Source organism: Oreochromis niloticus, linkage group LG1, assembly GCF_001858045.2.
Source record: "Oreochromis niloticus isolate F11D_XX linkage group LG1, O_niloticus_UMD_NMBU, whole genome shotgun sequence".
In the NCBI taxonomy this organism is placed as follows: domain Eukaryota; kingdom Metazoa; phylum Chordata; class Actinopteri; order Cichliformes; family Cichlidae; genus Oreochromis; species Oreochromis niloticus.
In genome coordinates, this window is record NC_031965.2 from 1,378,396 (window position 1) to 1,405,120 (window position 26,725).

Consider the following 26,725-nt stretch of genomic DNA (forward strand, 5'->3'; position numbering starts at 1 on the left):
TCACTTCAGCAGGGCTTTGTCTTGTCTTATAGACAGAACACATCTGTATATCTTTTATAATGAGGTTTAATTCTGACTGTTGTGTTATGGTATGTTATGTGTCACTCATTTCCTTGACCAAAGCCTACATAGAGAGCTCTCCATATGGAGCGGTGTACCTGTCGCCACCTCCGGACAACAACTGGAGAAGGTGAGTAGTGCCTCCGAGCTGCTGACAGAATGCTTATCGTCTTTTCTTCTTCCTCGAACTAGATCATTTTACAACAGGAACCATTTCCTCCTGCCAGTGTATTTCCCATATCAAGTCTGTCTCTGTGCTTGCTGTTATTTTCTTTTAAAGTCCAGACCCCAGCTATCTCGATTGAACACAGATCAGTGAGTAATGGCTGAGGGAGGCGCTGGAGCAGGCTGCTGGGTGGAGTTGTTGGCCTCGACTGTTTCTGCACAAATGTTTCAAGTGTGAAAATGCTGCGTTGGCCCTGAGAAGCCTGCGCCTAGCTGAAGGTGTCTGACAGATAGCCTTTTGTTTTAAAGGTCATGCCCAGCAGCAGTCGTCCTACTGCTAAGGGATTTGTGTCGTCACCGCCCCGTGGTGCAGAATCACCAACTTAGCTGAAACTCAGTCTCGGCATCTGCTGGAAGACTGTGCTGGACTGGACGCCTGAGCGCTGATTGTGGCTGCGTAGAGCAGTCAGTGTGCTGGTAGACAGCTTTTCCTCAGTGTTTACAAGGCAGTGAATTATGGGCCTGTGATAAAAGAGCTGAGCCAAGCTCCTCCCTTCTCACTCTTTCAGTCTTGCTGTCTCCACACTTTGTGTTTTGTATGCCGTCTTGGCCGGCTGCCGGTCAGCCTGCCTCGTTTTCTTCCACAGCAGCGACGCAGACATTGGCTCTGCGTTGCAGTGTACTATAACAGCTTGCGCCGAAGAACTGAATAAGGCCCACGCCCTTGCGTCATTGTTGTTAGCACAAAACAGGTTGGCTGACAAACGTCCTCGCGGAGCAGCCAGACGTCAGCGCACTCGGAGTGGGCGTGTTTCTTACTGAGCCATGTGGCACAAAGAACTAAAAGCAGATTCGTGCATATAATTTCGGCACCGCTGCTTTTGTATCAGACCTGTTCTTGGTGAATGGTTGAGCTTGTGAATTTACAGTACGAGCAAACGTGACGATCATTTTGACGTGATTCAGTCACTGGACCTTCTGGCATGAAGGCGCACACACGTCTATGAACGATAATGTGAAGTGAACTTGTCAATCGATTGAATGAATCTTCCCTGGGTTGTGACTTCATTTTTTTCATAGTTTCTCTGTTTATAGGTGCAAAGTACTCAATCTAAAATCCAAATACTTTTATGTAAACTGCCAAAAAACCCTTTGTTATGTTTGTGGTCATTTTTCCTTTCGTTTTCTATTCCTGTTCCCTCTTCATGCTCCTCTGCAGCTCCGTCAAGTCTCTGCAGGCCAAATCGAGCCTCCTGCTCCAACCTGCAGCAGATTGCTGTCACAGTGTGTAACAGGGATAAGCTTCCCCCTCAGCAGTGGATTTTTGCCTACTTTACTGTCACAGGCAGAGGAACTACAAGTACCATAATGCTGGATATAAGGTGTACCAAAAGTGGAAGCACATTGGGCAAACTCTGCTGTCCAGTTTGTCTGAGCAGAGCTTGAAAGCTCAGAGAGCATCACAGTCCCCCTGCTTAATGTTCACATGTCCACCTGACAGAGGGCTTTACATGTGTTTTCATTTGCTTTTTAGTTCTAATGATGTAGTTCATTATTCTGAGATTTGTATATCTGGCTTGCTGAGCCAAGACAAACAACAACAACAAAATGCTAAGTAGCCTTCCTGAATTTTACTTATCACAGTTTCCAGATTGTGGGTTTTGAAAAGCTGATAAGAAGTGAACTATGAAGTATAGAGCGCTTTGAGTAGTCCAGGAGAGTAGAAAAGCGCTATATAAGAATCAGTCCATTTACCATTTACCAAGTCTAAACGTTGACCTAATCCATCAGTGTCCACTGTGGAATTTTACCTGAGGTACTAGCAGACGTAAGAACACTTAATCCCAATGTGAAAACAAAAGGTTCAGAATATTGAATCTGGCATCGTAATAATACTCAGAAGATGCTCGTAACAGTCCATGAATAAGGTTAATACAAGAGCGTTTAACATTTACGCTACAAAGATCCAATTTCAAATCCCTTTGAGGATCAGGGGCACGATCGCTGCGGTCACATGACAGGGCCACTGCTGAAAATGAAAAACAGTAATGTAATCAGATATTTGCAATAAGTTGCTCTCAATGTTTCATATGATTCAAGATTGAAATAGATGAAGTAAAGCTGTTTCTGCTGCTTCTCTCTTTGATGAATATATGATGTTAGATCACAGTAAAGTGCTTGGGAGCCATAAATACGGACCCTAGGTGCATATTGCTCATATTTGCCCGTCCCCTCTTAGTTTTCTTTTTTCTTAATTAAAAACACATATGCACATTTGTACTTAAACAATGGAGAAGTACTTCTCTTTCTTTGACTCTGCACTTCAACCACGTTTTCATAGTCATTTGTTTTCATTTGCACGTGTCTGCGTTTGAGACGCCTCGAGAAGCAACAGCGTTCATCTCCTGATGATAATGCAGCCATAGCTATTTTACAAATCAGGTCACGGTCCTTGGACCGGCTGCATTTGGCAAGTGTCCTCGTTCTGTAAGCTGTCTGTGTGGACAAAATGAATGAACACAACACAAGCTCCCCTCTGCACTGTCACTGTTATGCTTTTCCTCTCAGCCTGCTGACGGATCTTGTAGCTTGGATAAAGACATAACACGCGGTTGGAGGGGAAACAGGAAGTGTGTTTGGCCTGAACTTGTGTCACATTTGGGAAGCTCTTCTTCAACTGGTTGGCCAGGAGGTCCCATTGAAGAAATTTTGTGTGTTGCAATCCTTTGCAAGAGACTATTGTTAATTTATTTTCCATATTTAAACCCACTCACTCTCATCCAAAGACCCCATCTGTGGCTAAGGTTAATAACCATTCATGGAAATAGTCTCAGGCCCTCGTGTTGTTACAGTCAGAAGCAGATCCTCCAGCTCGACTGTCTCAGGGGAGAGTGGGGTGGTAAGTGTTTACAGCGCCAGCTACATCTGCACTACATTACTGTTAGTCAGTTGTGGAGAAGAGCCACAACACACTTTAACCGTTTCGTTGCATTACCTCAGCGGTGTGTTGGGTTTCAGTGCTTAAAATCAGACGCTCAGAAAGGACACACAGCAACCATCTGTATATTTACTCAGATCATTTCAGGAGAAATCTCATCATATTTTGCAGAGTTTTTGGTTTGGTGTCATATGCTGCACTGAGTAAAAGTTTGACAACAAGCCCAAACATGTTGGCAGAGTAATAAAGAGCAATGGTGAGGGCCACGAAGAGCAAAAAGCAAAATGATTCAGTTCACGATTCAGTCCTGAGCGTGTGATGGTAGAACATGTTCTACATGTAATGTATCTACATAGAACCTTGAGTTAGTATACGCTGTGGAGAGACCTCTGTTCGATTGTAACCCAGAACTAAGCTTCTATAAACGTTTGAACCAAAAACAAAAGCAACAGTAAGAGGTGAGGTGCTATTACAGGGAAAAAGATCCTGCAGTTCTCCAAACACTCAGAATGATCACTGTTAAGTCAAATGTCCACATGTCAGTTTTGGGCCACTGTGTTTTTGTGATGGTATAAAACTAACACCTATAAAGCTGTGAATACTGTTGTGTTTGAAAGTGTCAGAGCTAGCTACAGTAGCTTTCTGACAGCTAACATGTAGGGCGCTAAAACAATCCTTAAGGTGTTTCAGAGCTTAGTTGCAAAGAATGGATCCAAATTTGGGAAACTTGATTTCCCGGGAATTGCGTGTACGGCACTGTCGGCCTCCGCAGAGCCCGATCTTAGAGTACTTGAAGAGACTGAAAACATCGTAAAATCTGCAGACGAACTGTGGCAGGTCTGGATAAAGTGTGTACACAGCACAGAGTACACAGTTTACCAGCTGCTGTTATAAAAAAGATGGTGTTTTAATAAAAGCTGCTTTTCACGAAGATGATTGAAAAATATATATTTGCATTCATTAGCACATCTGTCCTCTGGTAAACAGATGACTGAGGTTTACAGACTCTGTTACATAAGCTGAGGGATTGCTAGGCATGAGAGAAATGCAGGGGAACAGAGCTGTTCACATAGCCTTTAACCGCCCAGTGACCAGCAGTCTGGCCAAAGGAAAATTTTATCATCTCTCTGGATTTTCTTTTTCTCTGAGGGGAAAAAGGAGTTATATCCTAATGCGTCCATCTGTAGTGAGTCGAGCCAGGGTTTTTGATATCCACCATCTGTCCTTCCTACACACCGACACCTTTCTGAACGGTCCACTGTTAGAAAGGTGCGTTGTTTTATAATTTAAGACTGCTCTTAAAGAGGGTTAGTTCCTAAAGATGCTTGAGGCGTAAAACCTGAGTACAGCTCTGGGTCCCTTTGGAGACCATCTGCTTCAGGGTCAGAGCATCAATGCAGTCCCACGCTCTGCTTCTCTTCCATGCACCCATCTTTGGCCTGCTGTTCCTGTACCAGCCTCTCTTGGGATGAAATCTCAGCCCAGGCTCCCAGGAGACTGCAGTGCAGAGAAGAGGACTTGCATTCTTCCACCGCAGTCTCCGTTGGAGATGTTTTGTGACGATTTCTAAGGCATTGTGCCCTCTGTCTGATTGCCCTGGTTGCTGCTGCTTTTTCTATGCATTTGTTGAATGAGCTGTGGGTTTTTTGTGTATTTGTTTCAACAAAACAACTGCTGTCTCACCTGAAAACTGCGTCGTGAATTTGATGCACCTGTGCTCCGGGCTGCTGCTGATACTTAGCACAAACGCCGGTTGGCATTCACATGTACAACATGGCATAAACATAACCAGTCTTGGATAAATTTAGACCGGTCTGCCCTTTTTAACAATCACACGTATTTGTGCAAGTTAAATATTTGTTGTGGGATGGGTGGGATGCCACAGCTAATCTGCATTCCTCTGCCTACGTCATGTCTAAATATAGCTATAGGTTGTACACCCTGCAGTAACACGTAGTGTTGTAGTTTTTTGTTGTTGTTTTTACAGTTGCATGAATGCAGTAAGTTGTCAGATAAGTCTGGAGGTTTGCAGACCTTTAGACTCACAAAGCTTAATAGTAACACTAATCGTGTTTCCAGCATGGCACTCCTGATTGTGGGTGTTGGTTTCCTGAGAGGCTTCTGTCACAGACTGTTGGAGGTCAGAGGTTTGGAGGTTTGTCTTAAAGTCTCAGCGTTGCTAACATGAGTATCTGATTTGAGAAAACATGATTCCAGCCTACATCATTGTAGAGACATCCTACGATACGATATTGTCACAATACTTCACTCACGATGCAATATTGTTGCGATTTTTAATGTTTTGCAATATACCAAGAATTGCAATAACCACAAAACTGTGAAGTCAGTCTGCTTATCAGTCTATTAGATGGGGTCAAGTTGGCAATTACATACAATCTATGTGTGATTAAATAATTGACAATCACACGTGTTCCTGTCTACATAGACAGAAATTCTCATTTTACTGTCACGTTTATGCTCAGTTACCTTCCTGCTCAACGGCAGCCCGTTGGCAACATGCTGGCAATCTGTGTGTGTTTATAAATGAGAAGTTATTTGCATCAACAAGCTCTGAGTGAGCGTAGTCAGTCAGACTGCAACTGTTTGCCTCGTGTCAGGCGTGATGAGCCTCTTGTTTATACAGGGAGTGCAGAATTATTAGGCAAATGAGTATTTTGTCCACATCATCCTCTTCATGCATGTTGTCTTACTCCAAGCTGTATAGGCTCGAAAGCCTACTACCAATTAAGCATATTAGGTGATGTGCATCTCTGTAATGAGAAGGGGTGTGGTCTAATGACATCAACACCCTATATCAGGTGTGCATAATTATTAGGCAACTTCCTTTCCTTTGGCAAAATGGGTCAAAAGAAGGACTTGACAGGCTCAGAAAAGTCAAAAATAGTGAGATATCTTGCAGAGGGATGCAGCAGTCTTAAAATTGCAAAGCTTCTGAAGCGTGATCATCGAACAATCAAGCGTTTCATTCAAAATAGTCAACAGGGTCGCAAGAAGCGTGTGGAAAAACCAAGGCGCAAAATAACTGCCCATGAACTGAGAAAAGTCAAGCGTGCAGCTGCCAAGATGCCACTTGCCACCAGTTTGGCCATATTTCAGAGCTGCAACATCACTGGAGTGCCCAAAAGCACAAGGTGTGCAATACTCAGAGACATGGCCAAGGTAAGAAAGGCTGAAAGACGACCACCACTGAACAAGACACACAAGCTGAAAGGTCAAGACTGGGCCAAGAAATATCTCAAGACTGATTTTTCTAAGGTTTTATGGACTGATGAAATGAGAGTGAGTCTTGATGGGCCAGATGGATGGGCCCGTGGCTGGATTGGTAAAGGGCAGAGAGCTCCAGTCCGACTCAGACGCCAGCAAGGTGGAGGTGGAGTACTGGTTTGGGCTGGTATCATCAAAGATGAGCTTGTGGGGCCTTTTCGGGTTGAGGATGGAGTCAAGCTCAACTCCCAGTCCTACTGCCAGTTTCTGGAAGACACCTTCTTCAAGCAGTGGTACAGGAAGAAGTCTGCATCCTTCAAGAAAAACATGATTTTCATGCAGGACAATGCTCCATCACACGCGTCCAAGTACTCCACAGCGTGGCTGGCAAGAAAGGGTATAAAAGAAGAAAAACTAATGACATGGCCTCCTTGTTCACCTGATCTGAACCCCATTGAGAACCTGTGGTCCATCATCAAATGTGAGATTTACAAGGAGGGAAAACAGTACACCTCTCTGAACAGTGTCTGGGAGGCTGTGGTTGCTGCTGCACGCAATGTTGATGGTGAACAGATCAAAACACTGACAGAATCCATGGATGGCAGGCTTTTGAGTGTCCTTGCAAAGAAAGGTGGCTATATTGGTCGCTGATTTGTTTTGGTTTTGTTTTTGAATGTCAGAAATGTATATTTGTGAATGTGGAGATGTTATATTGGTTTCACTGGTAAAAATAAATCATTGAAATGGGTATATATTTGTTTTTTGTTAAGTTGCCTAATAATTATGCACAGTAATAGTCACCTGCACACACAGATATCCCCCTAAAATAGCTAAAACTAAAAACAAACTAAAAACTACTTCCAAAAACATTCAGCTTTGATATTAATGAGTTTTTTGGGTTCATTGAGAACATGGTTGTTGTTCAATAATAAAATTATTCCTCAAAAATACAACTTGCCTAATAATTCTGCACTCCCTGTAATGTTCCCAAAGTATTTTCATGTATTTAATAAAATCGATCTTTGATGTCCCTGCATTGACATACCACTGCCACCAAAAGGTCTCACTGAACATATTGTAATGTTCACTTTGGAAGTTATTGCCCACATTAAAGTTAGAAAGAGGATGGGCAGCTTGCTAGCCAAGGAGCATGCAGTGTAGTCCACTGGTTTCCAGTCAGATCCACCCTGGATTATTTTAATGTCCACTTCTAAAACACCAAGACAGTCAGCTTGAGACGTCACGTAGGGAACCCAGTCAGTGTTGTCACAGGTCTGCACTGGTGCCCTTTGAGAACCAGCCCACATTTTGTCAATTCTGAGAACTGATTATTATGTAGCCACACTACCAGAGGTCGGGGGAATTCCTCAGTCACAGTGGGCTCTCAGCTATATCTGCCGACTTTCCAGCTTTGGTCCTAAAAATGTCGGCTCTGGGTTGGTCACTGGCACTGTGCAGTGGGAAAAAGACTAGTAGAGAGCCGGGCATGCTCACACGATTTAAAGTCATCAGTAATCCTAACTTGGACAGTGAGAGGAAACGTTAGCCTTCAGAGAAAACTCAAAGTTAGAACATACGAAGTCCACTCAGAGATTAGCTGCCCAGCAGGTTCAAACCCAGGCTCACACGTCGGGCAGTTAAATTCTGTCTCCCTGTACTGAAAGTGAAGATGTGGCTAAACAGCTTGTTCACAAAGTGCCTGATGTCGTTGTGTTTCTGGTTGCTTTGATTTTTGGTTTTCCAACTATTTCTTTGATGGCAGCTGAAAAACAGGAGCATTTTGTTAATATATATAGCGCTAAGAAAGCATTCCACAAACATCCCAGCCGGCATGACTGGAGAGAGGCGGTCTAGTTTATTATTTATTTATTTTTAGTTTTTAGTTCTTTCCATCACAATTTAGTAATTTTAGAAGAATAGCTGTGCCAGCTGGAGAAAAACAAACTGTAACTACGTCCTTTTAGTCCAGGGAAAAGTCAGGACCCTTTTTTGATGAGCGCTTTAGAACAAAATCCACTCAGTGTTCCCACTCCATCGTTTCAGGCTTTGACTCTCCACGTCAAGTTGTGTCCTCTGTTTCTGGTCGTTTCCTCAGAGTGCTGGTTGCACGTGTGAGAGGAGAGCTTCATAACTCAGCTGCAGGTTTATAAACCTAGCTTGCTTCTTGTTAACTCTCTTTTTGTCTTCATTTTTTCCTTCCCATCAGTCTTCACCCTGTTTTGAATTTATCCCCTCTTTCCATTTTCCTCCGAAATAAAACACTATTGTGCTGGGTCTAGAGTATTTTCCGAGGTCTTTCTTCTTTCCACACGTATGCCAATGCAAATATGTCATATTTTTTACAGGGATATTTTCTCCTCTTCCAGAACTTTAAGGCTGGAGCCAGGGGTCTCTGCTTTTACCCATTAAATGTGTCTGTCATGCTTTTCCTCTGTCTGTCTTCGAAGGGAACAGCAGCCATGGACTGAGGAAAAACGGCCGGGGTTTAGATTAATATCACAACTCAACAGGTGACCCCTTGACCCCATCCCTCTCCTTCTCAGTCTTTTTTTCCCTCTTTCGCTCGGCCTGCTTTATCCCTCGCTTACAGTGACAAACAATTCTGTTCTTTGTCTTTTTGCAATCTCTCTTGGCTACATCACGTCCTGGTTTCTATCTGTTGTAAATCTCTGTCTGATTTGTAACATCTCAATAATCCCCTTCTTCTTTCTTCCTTTGAAGCACTGGAATAGAGGACCCGAGTCTCAGCTCCAGAGTCTTATCACTCATTTCTTTGTTTTTCTTTGTAGCTTTTCACTGCTGTTTTCAGTCTGTAACATTAATCGGTACTGACTAACCCAGCTTTAGGACTCGTGGCTTCTTTGCAGTCTAACATCAAGGTCCCTTACTCACACTTTCTGACTCTCAGCCTTTTTACATCATCCCTGAAATGTTGTATTGTCTTTGGGTTCTCTGATTTTTCTGGAGTCAGTTTGTGTTGGCGACAGTTGCAGGAAAAGGTTGAGAACATGTTGGAGTTCTGCATTGATTACTCATAAAATGTGGTCTGATCTTAATCTCTTTCACAACTCTGGACCAACACAATGTGACCAAAGAATAACAAACAGCTGCACTTTACTCGATTATTACGGGCAGCAGTGGTTTCCTTAGCACCATTCTTCTTCGCTGTTTGTCTGACTGTATTTCTTATTATAAGAGAACAGGATTAAAAACCACACAAGTGGAATATGTAGAAAAGAACAAAATGGCACACATTGCAAAGTGCTTGAGTGCTTTCTACCAGCATTACCTCGCTGTGACCGTCGGCTTCTGTGAAACACTGAGTTGCAGCTCTCAAGGTACAGACTGGATGGGATATATGAAATATCTGCGCTCATACACTCGTAAAATGGAACCAGATCAATTTTATACCAACTCCAACTGTGGCGTTCTCATTTTCATTCAGCATGATTTTTTTTCCATAACTGACTTTGAGTGTCAGCCTCCAGGTCATCACCACGGAGAACAGTTTGTGTCTAAAATACACATTTTTTAAGTTTGCACCAGCGGATTATCAGAAAACAGTGTTTCTGTTACTATGGCAACAACATTAAATTGGATCAATCAGTCAATCAACTTGTTTTTCTTTGTTGTTTTTTTGGGGGGGCAGATTGATCACAACGTGTTGGCAATCCGTCTGCATTTGTAAATGAGAATGTAGTGCAGTTTTTTTTGCACACCTTCACCAGTCTGAGAATAACTGTAACCAGCTGAAGCTGGATCACGATTGTTTGGAGACAGGTTGCCTCCCATTATGAGATTTGTGCGATTGCCTTGTGAATAAAAATGGTTGTCCAGACTGTGACGCACTCTCGATCTATGGGTGAACACTTGGTTGCAGTAAGTAACTGCAGTTGGCCGCCGAATGTGGACAAAATTGCAAGTATCACAATCACAGTAGCAAGAGGTTGCTGTTTGTTTTTTAATGTATAAAAAAAGGGACACTTACTCAATACTTTGATTTTATTTTAGTTTTGTAAGTAAAAGCCAGCTTCAATGAGTTAATTAACTGTAATAACGTCAGCTGTGAAAGGGTTTAAATCTGACTTGAAGACTGAACACACGACCACATTTGATGAGTACTGAGTGCAGAAGTCTGGATAGTGACAAACTCCTGCAACAGGGGAAAAATGTAAATGACATATCTGAATTTTAAATGCTTTGAAGATAATTCAATGTTTTATATTTTTTTCTAAATTTGCAGTCAAAATGTTTGTAAATGCACCTGTTTGCTATCCCAGGTGTGTGAATAGGGGCAGACGATTATATCCAATCACAGAGTCTCCTCCCTGTGCTTGTTTAACTGTTGTTTAAAGGCTATTTCCTAATTTAGAATGTATTACTGCGTGCAATGTGAAATAATATTAAAAGTCATGGATCATTAGGGCTGGGGGACATGCCCAAAATTCATATCTCGATATTCTTTAGCTGGATGGTGATATAAGATATATATCTCGATATTTTCTTAAAGCCATAAAGTAAGAACAAAAAGAGAGTTCTTAGTCACACTGTGTCCCAGATGTCACACAGGCACTTTTATTAACATACAGCGCAGATGTACATGAAATTACTCAGAAATAAATTATCAGCATTTAATAATATTGTTCCATAAATGAAATAAAACAATGTTGTTTTTGTGCATAACAAAGAGCTCACAATTGTGCAGTCAAAATGTAAACTAACAGACGCTGAGCATAATAACAAAGACAGATTTCACAGCTGCTCTGTTCCCAACTTCTACTGCGTGACTGACAGCCTGGAGTTTGAAATCCGCTTCGTAACCATGTCTCTGAACAGGAGCCATTTATGGTCCTTATACACACACAATACGGTAATATTACGTTGAAGCACAGTACGTATTACTCCGCGAGGCTCCTCGGCAGCCGTAATGCTCCGACAATCCATTAAGCGGTGTGGCTTCGTAGCTTAGCAACGTCGTACTAAAACATTTTTGACAGATTCCTGAGCGCCGCGTCCCACATAAAATCGGTTCGCGGTCAGTAAGCACAACCAGAACTCATACATAAGGCGCACTGTCGATTTTTGAGAAAATGAAAGGATTTTAGGCCGTGCAGCCCCCGTGCGTGGGGCTGCATGGCATCAACGCATTAGCACGGTTAGCTCGTTGACACCGTCCAGCCCCACGCACGGAGCGATCCGCAGTAACTTCTTAACGGAGATTTGCAGCGTTAATGCCGTTATGGCGTTAACGTCATTTTAACGAGATTACCGCTACCAGCACTAATATAGTAATCTCCAAATGTTTTGTTTTTACCGATCAGCTCCTCTTTGATAGCTGCCGTGTTGCCTGCAGCTGAAGCGATGGGGGAGGGGTATGGCGTTATTTTCGTGCCACTATTCTGAGCGCATGTAAAAAAAAAAATTGAGCGCATGTAAAAAAAAAAAAATTGCAGGTGCAAGTGTTACATTTTGAGGAGAAATGTATTTTGAGCGAAAAAAAGCTAAATTTGAGTGAACAAAATTCATTGCTGCATGCAAAAAATGTAGTTCATTTTTTTTTTTTTTTTTTTTTTTTTTTTAACCTGTCCCGTTTGGTTCTTTTGCCATCAGAATTATTGTCTAAAGGCGAAGAAAGATGCCCAACGGATTTACTTTACCAAATGGACCAAAAAATGTATTTCAGTGTTTGCTATTATCCACACACACACACACACACACACACACACACACACACACACAATAGCAGCCCCTCTCGCTCAGTTTTTGCATTTGCGCTTGCTCGTGATGTGTTGCTCGCTCTCAACATTTCTGCCGAGAACGTTAGAGCACTTATGCAAATATGTGATGACTTGATAAATCGATCAGACATTTGAAGTTTACACAGCAACATTCTCGCATGAAGTGAGTTTTGGACGAAATGGATTCTGGGATATTGCATTTCGTCATTTCGAGCTGATTGGAGACCAAAACAGCCAATCAGATTTTTTTGCATCCAAGTCTGTGATTGGCTGGTTTTGTGGCACAAATATAACGGTGTACAGAAAGAGTTGAGCGCGCACGGGCAGAAATGTTGAGAGCAAGCAACACATTGTGAGCAAGCGCAAATACAAAAACTGAGCGAGAGCGGCTGCTATTGTGTGTGTGTGTGTGTGTGTGTGTGTGTGTGTGTGTGGATAATAGCAAACACTGAAATACATTTTTTGCACGCAGCAATGAATTTTGTTCACTCAAATTTAGCTTTTTTTTCGCTCAAAATAAATTTTTTCCTCAAAATGCGACATTTGCACCTGCAAATGTTTTTTACATGCGCTCAGAATAGTGGCACAAAAATAACGCCATAGAGGGGGAGGCAGAGCAACGTTGCGTAGAGAGAAAAGTGGACGAAAGAGAGGCAAACTTGCAGCTCCACAAGTATAATTATAATGTAACATAGACTATATCGATATAAACGATATTGTCACATCTCGTTTATATCTTGTATAAAAATATATCGATATATTTAAAACTCGATGTATCGCCCAGTCCTAGTGATCATTGTAATTGGCACAGTGAAGAAAATGGTTATTTTGGTGTGTCTCTGTTATTTCATTTCAAACCACAGCACAGATTTATATTTACAGCCAAAGTGTGTAGATGCATTAGCTTCATTTAGATGTGCTCAATAATCAAACGTACTTTCCCCTCGCCTGCCTCAGCTTACAGTAATGGATGGTACAAAGCAGACTTGGAATAAAATATGGCAGCTTTAAAAGCTTCAAACTGGATCAAGCATAAGTGTGATTACAACACTTTTCTACATCGCACTTGTGATGCACAAAAGCAGCTATTTAGGCTTAATGGAGCACACTAAAGAAAGCTCTCAGCTGAAGCGCTACAAGACGAAGATGCTGTGTGTGTGGGCTGGCTCATGTGTGTATATTCTGAGAGCTTGCTTCAAGTGAAAGGTGAACATGTGTGTAAAATGTTGGATTGGGCATCTACCGCCAAGAAATGCGCAGCTTCAAATCAAATAATCAGATGAAATTGGATTGTTATCACATTCATGTTAATCTTAACCATTGCATGGAGTTCCCTGTGTCTCATGTTCAGGGTTTAAGGTGATTATGTTATGATATCCTGCTAAAGATTGAGCCGAGTGCTGTGAGGGTGTTTATGTGTAAGGTCAGCGGGAGCCTGCAGATGAATGTGGCCCATGTGCAGCCAGAGCAGGAATGATTCACTGACCTTACAGCCCTCAGAAACCTTCTGCCTCTGTCCAGGGTGCTGGAATACACACCATAATTTCTTCCTCCTCCTCTTCCTCCTACACAGAACCAACTCAGACTCTGCTCTTCATACAAGTGCTATGAACCCAAACCCTCAGGACCCATTTGGCATGAACCAGCAGATGGGTAGAGGACCCCCACAGCGCAATGGTGAGAGTATCATACGCACACTCATTCAGAGAGGATTTTCTATGCGTCCCTTTTGACAGTGTTTAGTGTTGTAAGTTAGAGTTTGACTTAAGAAGACCTGCAATTCAGTTCCATCATTTAGACATGCCTTTAAGTTGCAAAATTAAAAAGACATTTGGAGTTTAAAGTAGGCTTATTCCTGTAAATATTACCTATGTTCACAGCGGTTTCAGTTACTCACTTTGCTCTTATTGGCCATCAAAGAACCTGACATCATCAGGCCTCAGTTTGCCTGAAGAGAGACGCAAACAAACCAGAAAATGTCTCCTCTTCACTCCGTGGGTTCTGTGCATCACCGTGAGTTTGTAACCTCTGTGCAGAGTGAGTCACCCGATTCACTTTAAGCTACATGCAAACAAGATGGTGTTGCATTTGGTTGCACGGGTGTGATATGGAAGTACAGTGCTTAACGAATTTATGAGACCGTCTGTGGTAAAAATAAGAAAACACACTTTTGGAAAATGTGTTTAAAACAAAATAATTTACTTAACTCAATACACGTGTTTAACAACATTATATTCTTGTATTAAAAATATCATTTTGATTAAACAACTTGCACATGCAGATGGATTAACCATTACACAAACATAAAAATGGTTTTGTTAATTAGCAGTACTGTTAAATTCGGGTACCTGTGGTGTAAACCTTACACTGGGTGCTGGACTAATACATTTGTTAAACTCTCTGTTTGAACATCTTTAAACTTCCCGGCTTTGTGTCTTAAAACACCTATTCAGGCTCATTTGAAGCCACGGTCTGCCCCACCAGCTAATTTTAGTTCAAGCAGAATTTGTGAATTAACTTCTAACACAGCGCTGCTAAGAAGGCCAGATGAGCATAATCCCACAACAGCTGAAAAGTGCCACAGGAAGTGGAAGGTTTTGCAGGTGATCTACAAGCAAATCACCAATTTATGAGCAAAGACGTGACCGAGTCATTTCAGTAATGATCAACACGAGCTACCACGAGCTGTGCATAACGGGGACGAAAGCAAATGACCAGGGAGAGGGGGCAGAAGGAGAGTCGCTGTGTTTTGGGGTAAAATCTTCTGTCAGCCACTGAGAAATGCTGTTCTCCAAATCCTGACAGCTGAGATGGAGTGCAGGATTCATCCAGAGTGAGGCTGCTTTATATTCCCAACCAGAGGGCGGGATGTAAACCTGGAATCTGTCTTTAACAGCTGACCTGTCGGACGTGTAGAAAACACAGAGCATTAGTCAGATTCTGACCGACTGTGTTTAAATGACTTCAGGAGAAGTACACACTGTTGACTAAACACACAGACGGAGGCTTTGGTGTGGTCTGCAGACTTAACTCTGTGCAGAAATATGGTTCAAACATGCAGCACTGAAAACCACTCTAAAAGGCAGCTTTGCCTGCCTGTATGCGTCCCCTCTCTCTGACCTTTCAAATCAGCTCGGATGCATTAAAACGGCAGTGTTGAGGAGCAGAAATATGCAGGGCTTGGTTCAGAGTGAGCACTCGTTAAAGACTGAAGGAATGGATCCTACAGCCTTGTGCTTGTTCTAACAATGATTGCTGCAGTGACGGAAACGGGGCTAAATGGTGCCACAAACAGCAGCAGTGATCTCGTCCTCCTGCAAGTCTGAGCAAGTCAGAAAGTCCAAGCTGAATTAATCAGCAGGTTCCATTGCTAACTTGTTTGGTGCCAACAGAGGTTTTTATTCTGCCCTGAGCCACTTAATCAGGTCCTAAATCTAACAGGAACCATCAGATGAAAGAATCAGAGGGAATAACAGTGTGAAACACCCCACCAACAGGCCAGGAAACAGTCCAGCGAGACTAATTACAACCCACTCGTGTATTTAGCCTCAAAAACTTAGCCAGTGTGTTACACTTGAGAGTAGAAAGCTGGATCACTGCAATACAGAGCTGATGTGTTTTAGTCATATAGAGTAAGCAGGCCGCTCCTATACTGGGCTCATTTCATTGTAATCATGCTAGTTTATGATGTTTGTGTTTCTGTTCCCCTGGTCATTTATTAACAGAGAACACAGTCCAGCCAGCCAGCTGCATTTCAGGCCAGTAAGCCACCCTAGGCTCAGTTACACAACTCACCATCAGCCCTTTGTTGGTTTAAAACGGTCTGTTTATACGTCTGTAGCTGAGCCAAAGAGAGAGATTCGACTCAAAGAGCTGATCGTCCTCCTCTCTGCACTCGTTATTCCTTCACTTTGTGCTTCTTTGTTATCTCAGTGCTGATGAAGTGTGGAACAGAAGTGCTCCTGCAGTAGGTTCCTGCTCCTCCTGTTTAGACAACACATTCAAACAGGATATTGCCTCAAGATCTAACCCAAGAAAGAGCTTCATTTATGCACACAGGGTTGCTTTTGCCTCTATGTTAATTACGGCACACGTGCACTGATGGGAGCGGCTACCCGTGGATTCTAGATGGATGTAGCCACTGTGACCCATTAGTTTTTGTGTTTATAGCATATTACCCATTGATCAGTGGGTGGAGTACTGAGTTACCAACTGTTGTTAGCAAACTGCATCCATGAAGTGGACACACAGCACACTGAGTAAAATGTTGCAGCCTTATGCACCAAACCTGAAGCACAGACTTCTTGGATGGTCTGTGCTGCATCTAAGCTGTAACATTTGCCAGCTCGTCTGTTAACATGCTCCAAAAGGCACAAACAGCACCCACCTTCAAGAGGTCCAGTTCAGTGACTCCAGTTAATGGAGGTGAGGCCCAGCTTGCAGCTATAGGACTACAGCTGTCAGCACACCTGACAGAGCAGTCGCACCCTGAACTCTAAGGTTTAACAAAATCCAAGCAGGTGTGCTATGAAGGGAGAAATTACCTAAGAAGACCATAATAACTAAAAAAAAAAAAAAAGTGGTATTTTAAAATGAAACCTTAACATTAAAGCCTCATTTGGCCATTAGAGGAGCTGCAGCTTGAGATTCCATTAGTCAGAATCCGTAAGGTTTCTTTAGTCTCCCATCATTGGAATTATTAAGATGCTCAAACCATTGAAGTAATTATGTCTATAAACGAATGTGTAATTAGGATAATGTCGTGTCCGTTGTCAATAGTTTAAGTAGTTAAACTTTATTCGGTGCATTTATGCCAAACTGATAAATCATTAACTGTATATGCAAAGAGTTCATTCTGTTTCTCCAACATGAACTAAGAAGCCTGTGGGGGAGTATGCACAGTGCAGTCTGCGCTCACAGCCTGTTGTAAATGCAAAATACATGCTGCACATGACCCCACAGGCTCTGTGTCATTTCCTCTGAAAGAGGCCTTGAGATGGAGCAGCCTGGTGTCATGGCCTCGTGCACGAGCGCGCAGAGCTGTGAGGCTCCAGGGCCTCGTTGACACCTCTCAAGGCTTCGGCGGGCTTTGAGTGGTGTTAAGCCCTGGCTGATTAAAGAAGCATCTAACTAGACATTACAGCTATGAGTCACACTGGAGGAATAGGTGGAAACACTTTGGACAGATCAGTTCAGCTGCAGTCTCTAATCGTGAGATTTTGTTTCTGTTGTTGTCAGTAGAAAAGGAGCAGTCTGTGCAGCTGATGGGGCTCTGATTGCTGCTCTGCTGTGGCAGTAGACAGTAGTATTTTTTCTTAATCCTGAGCATTTACAACACCCATACTGAGAGCATTGCACGGCCTGATCCTAGCCAGGGAGACCAGCCAACCATTTTCCATGCCAGTTGTCCTGTTTCCGTCCTAGTTGCAGCATTGAGCTACAGGGACTCGACAACCTTTAAAGGGGAAATGTAACGATGCCAGACGGTTGTCTTGTCTCATTGCCCCATCTGAATGCTGTCTGTTATGTCTCGATTTGAATGGGCCTCAGAGAGAATGAGAGCATGGAAGGAGGCGGGCTGCATTTGTGGAGATCCTGAAAAGTCTTTGAAAACATCTGAAATGTCCTCAAAGCAAATTGCAATTATACTTTAAAGGTTTTATTGGATTTATGCTTCACACCACATACACTGATATACTCTAGATCCAATGAAACCAAAACACTTCTGACAGGTTGATTCTGGACGTTTTCAGTGGGAGAAACGTTTCGTCATCATCAGGTGACGTCTTCAGTCTCAGCTGACTGCAGGTTTCCCCAACATTATAAACAGCACATTTGCACAATGACTGAAACCAGCCCACTGAGTGAACAATGGAGGTCAGTTCCTTGATCATTAATATGCAGATTGCCACAAACACTGGTCAACAACCACAGATCAATGGCCATGAGTACCATTCACAGAGAGCTGGGCTGCAATCACAGCATTATAAGACGATGAAAGATGAGTGACAAACACTTCTCCCACTCCCACTATGTCCAGATGAACAGAATCAACCTTTAAGGATTTACTTACCTGGATGATTGAGCATGCATCAAAACACTTCTAACCTGTGGTCACAGGTTTGTGGAGCCTTTGTGTTCTGTGGATTTCAGATGCTGCCTCCATGTATTAGGCCAGTGCATCCCATTGGAACCTGGTGCAGTTTGGAGGCAAAATCAGTGCCTTGGGCTCTTGATTGTGATGCTTGAGCTCTTCCTGAGCAGTTGCTCTGGTGTAGTCAGGGGCATAAGCCTGCCGGGGCGAGCCGGCTTCAATTTGGGAAGTGTCTGTGCCAAAGTAGCGTTGACATAAATTCCAGATTTTCAGGTACAGACATTTTAGTCTCTTCCTGCCCTTAAACTTCTATAAAAGCAGTCGTTAAAAAAAATGACCTAAACTCAAGTTTAATCAATGATGAGCTCTGAAGGAGAAAATGAGAGAAACAAAAACTATTTTCCTAATAAGCAACAGAAGTGTTTCACAGGAAGTGGTGTTGCCCACACAAGGACTTGGGCAGAGAATAGAGAAAAGCTGGGTGGAAGAGACGCAGGCATGTGGATCTGCTGGAGGAGGAGAAAGCATCTTTGAGGCATGAGAAAACAGCAGTCCTCTCACAACTTTTCTTCGCCCTCTCTGATTAATAACACGATGCCAGATGCCCAGCTGTTGTTGTTGAAACTGCACAGTAATTGCAGAATGCCAGAGGGCCTGTTACTGTCAGAGAGGCGAATGAGTGCATCAGGCGTGCTGGGATTATTCAAACAGCTGGTTAATATAGAATATCCTCTAACGTTCCTCCGCCTTTGTTTTCTGTGTCTTTCTGCGTTTCTTCGTCGATCACGCCACTCGCACTCTGCTTCCTGTTTGTTTGCTTCTGATGGAGGCTGGCGTGCAGCGAGTGTAAATGAGGCCGAGGTGGACGGCTCAGGAGACGGTGAGTTGCACCTTCCTTCAGTGATTATACTTGACATTAGGAAACATGTCTGAATGAACGTGCGCCTTTCTCTCTGCAGTCTTCTCCTTCCCCACCATCCCTAACGAGGAGAACCTCATGGGTGTCAGTAAGCCTCTACCCAAGCAGCTGTGGCAGGCCAAGAAGGTGAGAAGTTTGCTCTCTTTTTACATCACTGACCACAGGCTGGCTTCATCTCTGCACGTGTGGTTGCATTCTTTCTATGCTGATAATAAAAAACTTGAAAATGAGACCAACAGCATTTGTCTGTGGCAGTGTAGGTGATCGTGACACCGTGGATTCCTGCCATGGCTCGGGAGAGACTGCAGGTCAAACCAGTCCTTCCTGTCTGATCGTTAGCAGCCAGAAATGTCGAGAGGCAAATATATGGAATCGGGAATGTTGAAATTCTCAAAGGACAAACAAGGAACAAGAAATGATTTAAATACACAGAGAGTATGGTGGTCTTTCTAGGCCCTCGAGACACCAGCAGCACATTTGCACATAACGCAGTTGCATGCGTGGCATTTACTTTTGTACACTGTGTGTTTTAAACCTGGAGCTTCAGTCAGAACACTGGCTGTCTGATCACAGCATTCTGAAATGTTATGACCACCCATTGCTCAGTGATTAATGTCCCCATTCTTTTTGCTCAATTCTCGGAATTCAGGGGGATTTCTGCTCATTACCAGATGAATCCGCTGTGCTGATGCAAAGAGCCACTCTCAGCGCAGATGCTCACCATCTTAGGCTTCCGTGCACTGAGCGGTCATTATTTTACTAATAATATGTGCACGAACAGTAAGCGGTAGTAGAAAAGTGAAATAATGGTGAGCTTTTTCTGCTGCCTGGCGGTAGTGTTCATGTTTTTAACTTGTGCACATGGATGCATGTTTAAGTGGTCATCGTTTCCAAGGTGCAGTTTCTAAACAAAGTTCTTCATCGCTGCTCGTGAAGTGCAGCCTATAAATGGTTTGACGCTCCCTTTGGTTGTGCACAGTCCACAGAGTGGCTGGGAGGTAAAGAAGCCACAGTTTAGCACATCTTGACACACCTGCAGAACTTTTTCTCCTCTTCCTCTCTCTCATGGCAGTTCTGTTTCAACCTCTAATTGAAGTTGTAAATGCTGTGAACATGCTCTGACATGAACGGGAGGCTCCAACATCTCCATGTTGTGTTAACATTTTAAATGTTGCCTAATTGCTGATCTTTCATGCTCAGTCAAACGCACCACGTGCCCTAGCCCTGCCGACGGTCACTGGTTGCTGTTGCGTTGCCTTTTTTTTTTAGCACACTAGGTTGTCTTTGATGCAACCTTGAAATAATTTTAGCATAAAATCAAAATGCAGAATTGTTGTTTCAAGAAGTGAAATGCATGTTCAGGGTTTTCGTTGCTTTATGTCTCAGTTATGTTTTGCGTATGTCATAGTTTTCCTGTTTCTGTTTCAGGTCCAGTCTCTGGCCTCAAGGCCTAAATCCTGTGAAGTGCCTGGAATCAAGTGAGTCTGAGCAGGGTCACTGTGTGTGCGTTTTCTGCTGTTTCCCTGTGGTTATAACTGACCTGCCCGTGTCATATCATCGCCCCGGTCCATCATTTAAAATAAGCTGCAGGTGTTTTCCATGGGCAGTAACAACTGCAGCTGATCTAAAGAAACAAAGGAATGCGAGAAATGAAATGCCACACATTCCCAGTGCTTCAAACAGGACGTCCTTTACACCTTTAACCTTTAGAAATAAGAGGAAGAGTGTTGTTACGACAATCACATGCCATTGGTATTGTTTAACCGTGTTTTGCTGACACTATTTTCCTTCCACCACGAACCACCTCCGGTGTCATGAATGGACATCTCCATTTTTGCCAGAAATGTATTAGCAGCAGCCTCGTGGTACCATGCGAGACAGATCAGACCTATAGCTTCTATTTTCATGATACAGAATGCAGTAACAGCTTCTGCAGAGCCTTCATAGACTTGCCCCAGTTGAACATGGAAATAAGAAAGGCAGAACACTGAGTACCAGGTGCCGAGCTGCTCTGTTTATGGAGGCGAGCATTTGCTTTATAGTCTGGGGACAGACGAGGCACAGTTGCTGCCCATATGCTATTATTTGGAAATAATTGAAGAAGCAGAGAGTGGGTGGGGAACAGAAGAGATGGGAACATGTAGTGAGTCAAGCTGGAATGGCAGTGCTTCTCAATTAGTCGCGTTGGTTTTGGTTTGTGGTCAGTGGCGTGGCGTTGAATCGGTGTTCTGTCTGCCTTTCCTGCAGCATATTCCCATCTCCAGAGCAGAACCCCGGGCTGTCCCACTACCAGGGCTCGTTGAGTACCGGGGGCTCCCTGCCCGACCTCAGCAACCTGCAGTTTCCCTCCCCGCTCTCCACGCCGCTGGACCCTGACGACAACAGCGGGTACCCCAACATCAGCGGGGGCAGCAGCACTGGAAACCTGCCAGCTGCAATGATGCACCTGGGCATCAGCAACACACAAGGTAGGTGTGTGTGTGTGTGTGTGTGTGTGTAAGGTGTGTGTGTGTGTGTGTGTGTGTGTGTGTGAGACATTGAGTCTGTACTCAGTTTGAATTTTATTCCTGTTGATAATTGTTGCTGATAAAATCCAGCTCAAAGATAGAGTTCGTGTTGAATAAGGATTGTATGTTTTTAGCAAAGAACCAGAGCTTAGCTGGACGTCAGTGGTGACGTTTACTTTTGTTGTCTTCTTTAAAGCAAATTATCTGTCATTAACAGAATCACTATATACAAATCAAATATCACAATAAATTGCTTTATTTCTATTAGGCCTAAAGAATTTTTAGACATAAATCTTAAAACTCACATATTTTACCTGGTGACTACACTCAACGTGCACCAGTTGTGGAGTGGGTCACTGTGGAGCAGACATGCCACTCTTACATCATAGCCATAGTGCTGAATCAACAGTCCACATGTGATAAAGACTCATTTTAACCACGTGGAAATGAGTAAATTACAAACAAATACTTGTTTACACACAAACACAGGACACACACACATCAGTGGAAGCCTCACAGATACCTGGGTGCCTGCCTGCCCTTCTGTTGCACTTCGAGTTTGCCTGATAGCCGAACTCAAAGTGCCCCCCCCCCAATCATCACATGACATCACCAATGTCTGGCCCAGACAACTCAAACATGTCTGGCTGTTTCAATAATATTGAGCTGCGACCGATCCAAGACCAAAGATTTGAGTCTGACTTAATTATTCATAAAACACATCATAGCAGTGATTCTGTGGGAGCTCAGTTTAACACAGCACTGCTGCAGGCGCTTGTCCTTGCAACATTTAATTGTGGCATACTTGGAGTGAGTAACAGGTGCTTTTGATGGATTTTTCTTTGACTTTTAGGACTTTACGCTGAAACAGTCTGGATAGGTGAATAACAGTGCTGATGGGAAAATACATGAATTTGGGGCTCGAACGGTCCCTTTAATTTAGGAAGCCCAGCTCCAGCGCTTTGAGCGCGCTCCAGCTCGATGGCTCTGCCAGCCATACGTTGTTAGTAACTCATTAAAGGCTCTCTCTGTCTCAGAGCTCCCACTGTGAACTCTGCTGCCTGGTCACGCCCACTGCTGCTCTCGCCCATAAATGTCTGTGTATGTTGTGTGTGTGCACGCGCACGTGTGGGTTTGGGCTCCCACGTCGGATACAGTTCAGCTTGGCAGAACACCAAAGTGACAGAGAAACTTTGACCCTCTTTCTGTTCGCTACAATCAGCCCTTTTCTTTCCCCTCAGTTTCCCTCTGTCCTCTCATTTTCCTTTCCTCTGCCCGCCATCTTTCTCTCCCACACAATAAAGTCTAGTGTTGCGAGTCAGGGCCTGGAGAGTATTCTGGAAAAAAGTGCACACACATCAGCAGTACCACATACTCTCCTCGTTTACACCGTGCTGGGTTTGAAGCTCGTGTGAATGAGTCCCTGTGTTGCTGTGTTTTCTCTCCCTGCAGGTCTCTCCTCCTCTTTGAGTAATCCGTCAATCCAGGCTTCCCTCAACAACTGTCAGCTGCAGTCTTCGCTCAGCAATCCCTCCATCAACTCGTCCCTGCGCCTGTCCAGCAACTCCCCCCGGCGAAGGCCAGCTCCCATCAGCCCCCTCACCCTGTCTCCTGGGGCCGAGCAGCGCAGGGGTCTGGCCAAGCAGCTGTCTCCGACCATGTCGCCCTCGCTGTCCCCCATCACACAGGTACACTCACCTCACACACAGGTTTCCCCTGACGAGAGGGAAGCCACCAGAAAAATGTTTAAACTGAACCGACATTCCCAGAGTTATTTCACTGTGTGAACGACTGCTGTCACAAAGAAGGATCCAAACTTCAACGTACAGCAAAGCATTCCCTCCAGGTTACTCATTTACATCGCAGCAAACACGCTGGTGTCATTGTTCTTCTCCTTGTTAAGAGTAATGAAGTAATGACACTACAGTCTGACTGAATGAGCTTCAGGTCTTTATTGGACTTTAGTGACTCCTGCTGGGTTTCTCTGTTCTGGATAGGGAGTCGCTTTGGATACCAGCAATATGCCAAGGGAGCCTCCTCCACCCTATCCGCTCTACCAACAACCCCAGCATGTAGTGGACCAGGGCCGCCAACGCCAGCAGCAGCAGCAGCCCGTCTCTCCACTTCAGAGCATTCCACTAGACTTCAACACGAGCCAAGTGAGTGAAGAGCATCTTTGTCTGTGTGCACACACACACAGACACGGGGACACACACACACACGGGGACACACACACACACACACAGACACACACACGGACACACAGACACAGGGACACACACAGACACAGGGACACACACACACACACACAGACACACACACGGACACACAGACACAGGGACACACACAGACACAGGGACACACACACACACACACACGGACACACAGACACAGGGACACACACACAGACACAGGGACACACGGACACACACAGGGACACACAGACACAGGGACACACACACAGACACAGGGACACACGGACACACACAGGGACACACGGACACACACAGGGACACACACAGACACAGGGACACACGGACACACACAGGGACACACACAGACACACAGACACAGGGACACACACACAGACACAGGGACACACAGACACACAGACACAGGGACACAGACACAGACACACGGACACACAGACACAGGGACACACACACAGACACAGGGACACACGGACACACAGACACGGGGACACACAGACACGGGGACACACACAGACACAGGGACACACACAGACACACGGACACACAGACACGGGGACACACACAGACACACGGACACACAGACACAGGGACACACACAGACACACAGACACAGGGACACACACACAGACACAGGGACACACACAGACACACGGACACACAGACACAGGGACACACACAGACACACAGACACAGGGACACACAGACACACAGACACAGGGACACACACACAGACACAGGGACACAGGGACACACACACAGACACAGGGACACACAGACACACAGACACAGGGACACACACACAGACACAGGGACACACGGACACACAGACACGGGGACACACAGACACGGGGACACACACAGACACAGGGACACACACAGACACACGGACACACAGACACGGGGACACACACAGACACACGGACACACAGACACAGGGACACACAGACACAGGGACACACAGACACGGGGACACACACAGACACAGGGACACACACAGACACACGGACACACAGACACACGGACACACAGACACACGGACACACAGACACGGGGACACACACAGACACAGGGACACACAGACACGGGGACACACACAGACACAGGGACACACACAGACACAGGGACACACACAGTCATGTCACAAAACAACAGTGTTTGCAGCGTATTATTGATTTTCATACATTTTTGAGCAGAAATTGCTTTTGAACAGCTTCAGCGTTTGAGTTGTAACAGACGCGGCTGAGCCTTTATATTTATTGTGGAGTCTGAACATCAAACAAGCCAGTGCAACACTGAGGCTGTAGTTGGATTTGTCAGTCAACACTTAATATGCAATCATTTTTTATGCAGATGTGTTCAGAAGCAGAAACACAAGTTTCATTTAGTTTCATTCTGTTTGAGCTTTTTGTCCTTTCCTGTGGTTACGGTTAAAGTGACTAAAGCACCATTATATATAATAATAATAAAGTCTGATATGTTGTAGCAGCACATGTCATCATGAATGAAATGAACTGATTTCCTTCTCATTGTAATGTTTTCTCCCTAATAGCCCAACAATTTGGCAGCTCTCTTCAGCGACCCCTTCATGGAGCCGCAGTTCTCTAATCGCCAGAACAAGATGGTCCCCTATCAGGTGACGACTGTTAAACCTGTAGATGTGCTATGAGAACCTCGAGTGTTTGGTTATTGGCACACAGATTCCAGTGTCTGTAATTGTTAAAAGATTGAAATATCTTCTGGGAACATTTTTCCTAAACAAAATCCTGCAGACTGCACGTGTGAAATCTCAAACAAAGATCAAACCAAATGTAAAGTGAGTGCAGTGTTGACAGGACAGATCAGGAGGATGTGACGTTTTTCTCGTTGTACATGAAACAGTCTGCCAGGGTGAACGTGACCCATCTCAGCTCCTTGATTCTTTCTGTTTTTCTCTCCACCATCTGCCGGCTAGTTGGATCAGTTCGGTCTGTTGGAAAACACAATGAGCTCCACAGCAGGGGGGTCCTGCTTCGATCCGTCGTCCGCCTCCCTCTATTACTCGCAGGCTGCTCAGTCAGGGATGGGTGGCAGCCATGGCAGCCTGCAGGACCAGATGCACATGAGGTCCAATATGTTGTACTCAAACTGCAGCGGAGGACTGCCCAACATCATACTGACTGGTGAGTCTGACGGGGAGAGAGCCGCTGTCATGTCTGGATTAAAAAAATAAACACACGCGGGTACGTAAAACAAACCGAACAGTCCGTGTTTTCCTGACACGCTGGACTGTTTGGATGTCCTGGTGCAGGAATCTGAACCAAAATTTTAAAAAACGTTTTTATCACTTGAAGTGATGACCGAGCCAGTTACACAGCCCTGTTTTTGTCACCCTTACTGTTTGCTATGACCAATATGTCACATTGTTATTAGTCTTACTTTTGTGGTTGTTGCTGTTAGTTTGAGTTAACAGCAGTCAGTGAGTTTGGCACAGGGAGTCCTCACCAGGCTGCCTGCTCTCCTTTTCGATTGGATGCTGTGCCACATTTTGGTGCTACTGTTTTCAAACAAAGTCAACATTTGGCTCATTCACGTTAGCAGAGCTGAGAGCTCTTCTGTTGGTCACAAGTTATTTTACTGCACCTCCCATTTTCCATCTGTCTTTACTGCTTTCGGTGGATCACGGAGCCCCTCCCATCTGTTAACCTGTCTCTTGTTATATGGCTTGCTAACATGAGCCACTGGCCTGTGCAGTTATGGGTGTTAGAAATCACCTGTTTGACAGGATGTTGTGTGTCATGATGTTTGCCGTGTTGCAGAGAGCTAATACAGCGCAGCTTCAGAAAGCTGCAGTGATTGTGCTGAACTGCAGTGACATTAGTAAATGTCA

General features: G+C 44.3%; 1 protein-coding gene across 2 annotated transcripts in view; it reads left to right on the forward strand.

Moving 5' to 3' along the window:
- crtc3 (CREB regulated transcription coactivator 3) overlaps positions 1-26,725 on the forward strand; it is a 46,179-nt gene that overhangs the window by 16,692 nt on the left and 2,762 nt on the right. The window contains exons 4-14 of one of the 2 annotated variants that reach the window (XM_005461628.4): positions 129-190; positions 8,836-8,898; positions 13,700-13,803; positions 19,062-19,100; positions 19,180-19,265; positions 20,568-20,617; positions 21,387-21,607; positions 23,099-23,334; positions 23,644-23,805; positions 25,409-25,492; positions 25,811-26,018. In XM_005461628.4, the coding sequence (XP_005461685.1) occupies positions 129-190; positions 8,836-8,898; positions 13,700-13,803; positions 19,062-19,100; positions 19,180-19,265; positions 20,568-20,617; positions 21,387-21,607; positions 23,099-23,334; positions 23,644-23,805; positions 25,409-25,492; positions 25,811-26,018 (1,315 nt within the window). The remainder of the gene's footprint in view (positions 1-128; positions 191-8,835; positions 8,899-13,699; positions 13,804-19,061; positions 19,101-19,179; positions 19,266-20,567; positions 20,618-21,386; positions 21,608-23,098; positions 23,335-23,643; positions 23,806-25,408; positions 25,493-25,810; positions 26,019-26,725) is intronic. The other variant, XM_003456903.5, reaches the window with a different exon arrangement.